The 3,137-nt window shown below is 41.2% G+C and overlaps 2 protein-coding genes across 2 annotated transcripts in view; both read left to right on the top strand.

The window, feature by feature from the left end:
- Window positions 1-1,442: 1,442 nt before the first annotated feature.
- LOC113214365 (uncharacterized) overlaps window positions 1,443-3,137 on the top strand; it is a 5,219-nt gene continuing 3,524 nt past the window's right edge. Inside the window, exon 1 of the mRNA XM_052275151.1 lies at window positions 1,443-1,537. The gene's annotated coding sequence lies outside the window, so the exon portion shown is untranslated. The remainder of the gene's footprint in view (window positions 1,538-3,137) is intronic.
- Window positions 1,481-2,588, top strand: LOC127751505 (uncharacterized). Its single transcript, XM_052275153.1, has 4 exons — window positions 1,481-1,518; window positions 1,718-1,858; window positions 1,947-2,060; window positions 2,147-2,588. Exons 2-4 carry the CDS (start codon window positions 1,735-1,737, stop codon window positions 2,245-2,247), a joined length of 339 nt encoding a protein of 112 aa, XP_052131113.1. The 5' UTR covers window positions 1,481-1,518; window positions 1,718-1,734; the 3' UTR covers window positions 2,248-2,588.

Raw genomic sequence — 3,137 nt, 5'->3', positions numbered from 1 at the left:
GTCAAAGTAGAGCCCTTTGGGCGAAAATTTCGTCCGTTTGGCTCTATCTCTCACCGTTTAGGCGCTAAAACGAGTTTCTCTCACGAAAGTGGCCCAAAAATACATATATATATATTTTAGAAAACATTTGATGGTCTTCTAAGGGGTAACGCGTGAAAGTAGAGGCCTTTAGGCGAACATTTTGTCCGTTTGGCTCTATCTCTCACCGTTTACGCGCTAAAGGGAGTTTTACCCACGAAAGTGGCTTAAAAATGAATATAATAATTTTAGAAAACATTTGATGGTCTTCTAAGGGGTAACTTGTGAAAGTAGAGCCTGTTGGGGTAAAGTTTTGTCCTGTTTACTTACTAAAGGGAGTTTTTCTTACCAAACTGGCCAAAACAGAAATATTTTTACTTTTTCAGAAGTACACTTCAGTCTGAGAAGTATGCCGTCGGTTCAAAATTTTCTTATAAGCAGAAAGAGTGGGCTTATTTTATGGTGGGACATCATTAATAAAACGTGTACACTTCCATGCAAAAAAGCAAATAAAAAAACACCCAAAAAACATTTATTTGTTGTTCGAACACGTTCGGAGTCATTCAGAGTATGCCGGGAAGTATATTTAACTTCTTCTAGGGCTAGTCTTATGTATCTTTTCATAGATGTGTTATTTGATTCACAAGCTAACATCAATAACTTAGAACGGATTTGGCATAACTTCCATGTATTCTACAAACTGCGGCACACACAGCCAAAGATGTCCAGCGTATGAAAAGAATACTTCGTTGGTTGAGTTTTGATTACGAAGTAGACAGAAAAGGTACCTGGCAAAAAGATAGTCCAAAGCGAGCCGTCACTCCAACGGGCCGAAGGCCCGTTTTCGGATAGAACATGTATTACACCATTAAATTCAGAAGCGACGGGCCGAAGGCCCGTCCTAAACGCCGCCGGCAGGCCAAGCTGGGCCCGCTCCCTGCCGAACCGAGTTGCCGGTGATGCGAAGCAGAGCTGGCAACTTGGTTTGGCGGAAGGGCGGGCCCAGCTTGTTATTGTTCCTCTAGGCAAAGTACGTCATCAGTCCGTCTTTTGGCGATCTCCATTGACAATCAAGTGAAATGTGAACAGAATTTGGCCTAGTTCATCTCTTGATTCCACAATATTGTACCGCTTGCTTTTGCAAAGTACTAGGTGGGTGATAAACACCGCACACTACAGTAGTTATACTGTACCGTACGCAGTGCGGGCGGGCTTGCCTATCGCCCCTCTGCACAGCGCCTTACGGGTCGAGCGAGTAGGCAACCCGACCGCACTTGTGTGTGCGGTACAGTATAACTACACCTGGAGAGTCAAAACTCCGAAGCTTCGAAAAAGTACCGCCAATTCAGTGGGATGAGAAATCGGCGCGTCGCGTCGCATTGGTCATCCTCTTTACCCCCCCCCCCTCCCCTCGCGCACACACACACACACACCCAGCCCGACCGTCTCTCGCCTGCCTCGCCTTCGCTCCTACTCTCAGACTGATTTCGTCCGTCGCCGGTGCGTGTGTGCTATTACGGTAAGCACCGCAAACCTTTATTTCGCTCACCGACTTGTCCATGCCAATATTGTGGTCTTCTAAGTCGTTATTAATGTCTGACGTTGTGCCTATGTGGGCTACACGTAGCCTGCTTGTAGCGCGTGTGCTTGCCCTCTGTAACCTGTCGAATAATTCCATTTGATGTTTGTTTACAGACAGAGGTCATTTCCATCAACATGTACGCATTTATCATGATGCTACAAGAGCGTTCCTTCGAGTCGTATCGCCTTCGGGCACCACTGGAGACTGGTTTTCCTGTTACGGTTGGAGGAAAGGTGGGTGTGGTTCTTGGGACGGGATGTGAGTTTGTTTAAAATCTATAATATTTAGTGGCATGCTTCATCAGTTCGCCGTTGACAGTAACTAATGTTGTCTTGTTTCATTTCAGTGACAAGAGCCGAAGCAAAAGCCGCAGGGACAGAATATTACAACAGAGTTTGCAAGTGGCATAACGAATCGTGTACTGACTGGAACTTCAATACGCAAGATGTTGGAGGAAGTGGTGAGTAGAGTTTTGCGTTCCTCTGAATTATCCTATGTGTCCTTCCATTCTTAATCTAAACTCTATTTCATGCTTCATTCACTCAGAACCCAACAGTCCCAGCGACAAAGAAGAAAGAGGAAAGCGGAAGGCGGAAGATTCCCAGGAAGACTCTCCGAATAAGCGTTCCAAGAGAGGAACGGATTGAAGAATCCATCCTCGTATCCTTGTACATTTCTGACTTATCTGTATATATTCTGATGATTATTTTTACTAAAATTGACTAAGTTAGGATAAGTTTTCATTTTATATCAATTTATTTACTTGTTTAGCTCTGTAGTGTTCCAATTGTTTTCTAATTTTTGTGATTTAGTCTTTTAAGTGTCATTATATTCTTAGCTTACTTAAGCTGTCACCTTGCAAATCTACTTTATATTTTGTACAAAACCTAGTAACTTTATTAGTTCTAAATATTTTCACTGGCTTTTACTTGGAAGTGTGTATGATATGCGAGAAAGTGGAAAGCAAATACAGTAATAATCTATTTGATGTTGCCAATGATGTTTCTTGTGTGTGCCTTGTATCCTGATATACATATTACTCCCTTAAGGGATAATGGGAAGAGCATTGAGTTTACATAATTTTCTAAATTATGCTAGTGTATATTCACCAAAAATATAACTAAGCTTAAATTATTATGGTATGGGTGTGACATTTGAGAAGAACGTATTCAAGGAGGAAGTTAGAAATTACATTTTTGTTGCAAACAGAATAATTTTATTTAGAGACCAAATATAGTAGTTGAATGCATTTTCGGTTGAGTTAGTTTACACATTTTGTCATTGCACATTTTTTTGTTCACTGATTATACATTATGAAGCCATGTGCAGATAAGATGAAGCAGTAATTATTTACAACAATAGCCTAAGTGGCAGTCAAATAATTAAAATTAATAATCAATAAGAAGAGCATTACTCAGCTTCTAAACTATTGACTCGTTCAATAATGTAATGGTGAGTGTCTGCACCATCATTGACAGACAAATAAAAACAAAGACTACGTAGGCTGGACACTGGTACAACAACTAAATTATCAGTC

This window comes from Frankliniella occidentalis, unplaced genomic scaffold (genome assembly GCF_000697945.3).
Source record: "Frankliniella occidentalis isolate FOCC.00 unplaced genomic scaffold, Focc_3.1 Scaffold525, whole genome shotgun sequence".
NCBI classification, from domain to species: domain Eukaryota; kingdom Metazoa; phylum Arthropoda; class Insecta; order Thysanoptera; family Thripidae; genus Frankliniella; species Frankliniella occidentalis.
Note: the sequence above shows the minus strand (reverse complement) of the source record. Positions and strands in the feature narration are given on the sequence as shown.

Coding starts and splice junctions, on each gene's coding strand:
- LOC127751505 (XM_052275153.1), top strand. CDS start 1,735: ATGTACGCATTTATCATGATGCTACAAGAGCGTTCCTTCGAGTCGTAT. Junction 1,859..1,946: donor TGTGGTTCTTGGGACGGGAT/GTGAGTTTGTTT, acceptor GTTTCATTTCAG/TGACAAGAGCCGAAGCAAAA. Junction 2,061..2,146: donor GCAAGATGTTGGAGGAAGTG/GTGAGTAGAGTT, acceptor TCATTCACTCAG/AACCCAACAGTCCCAGCGAC.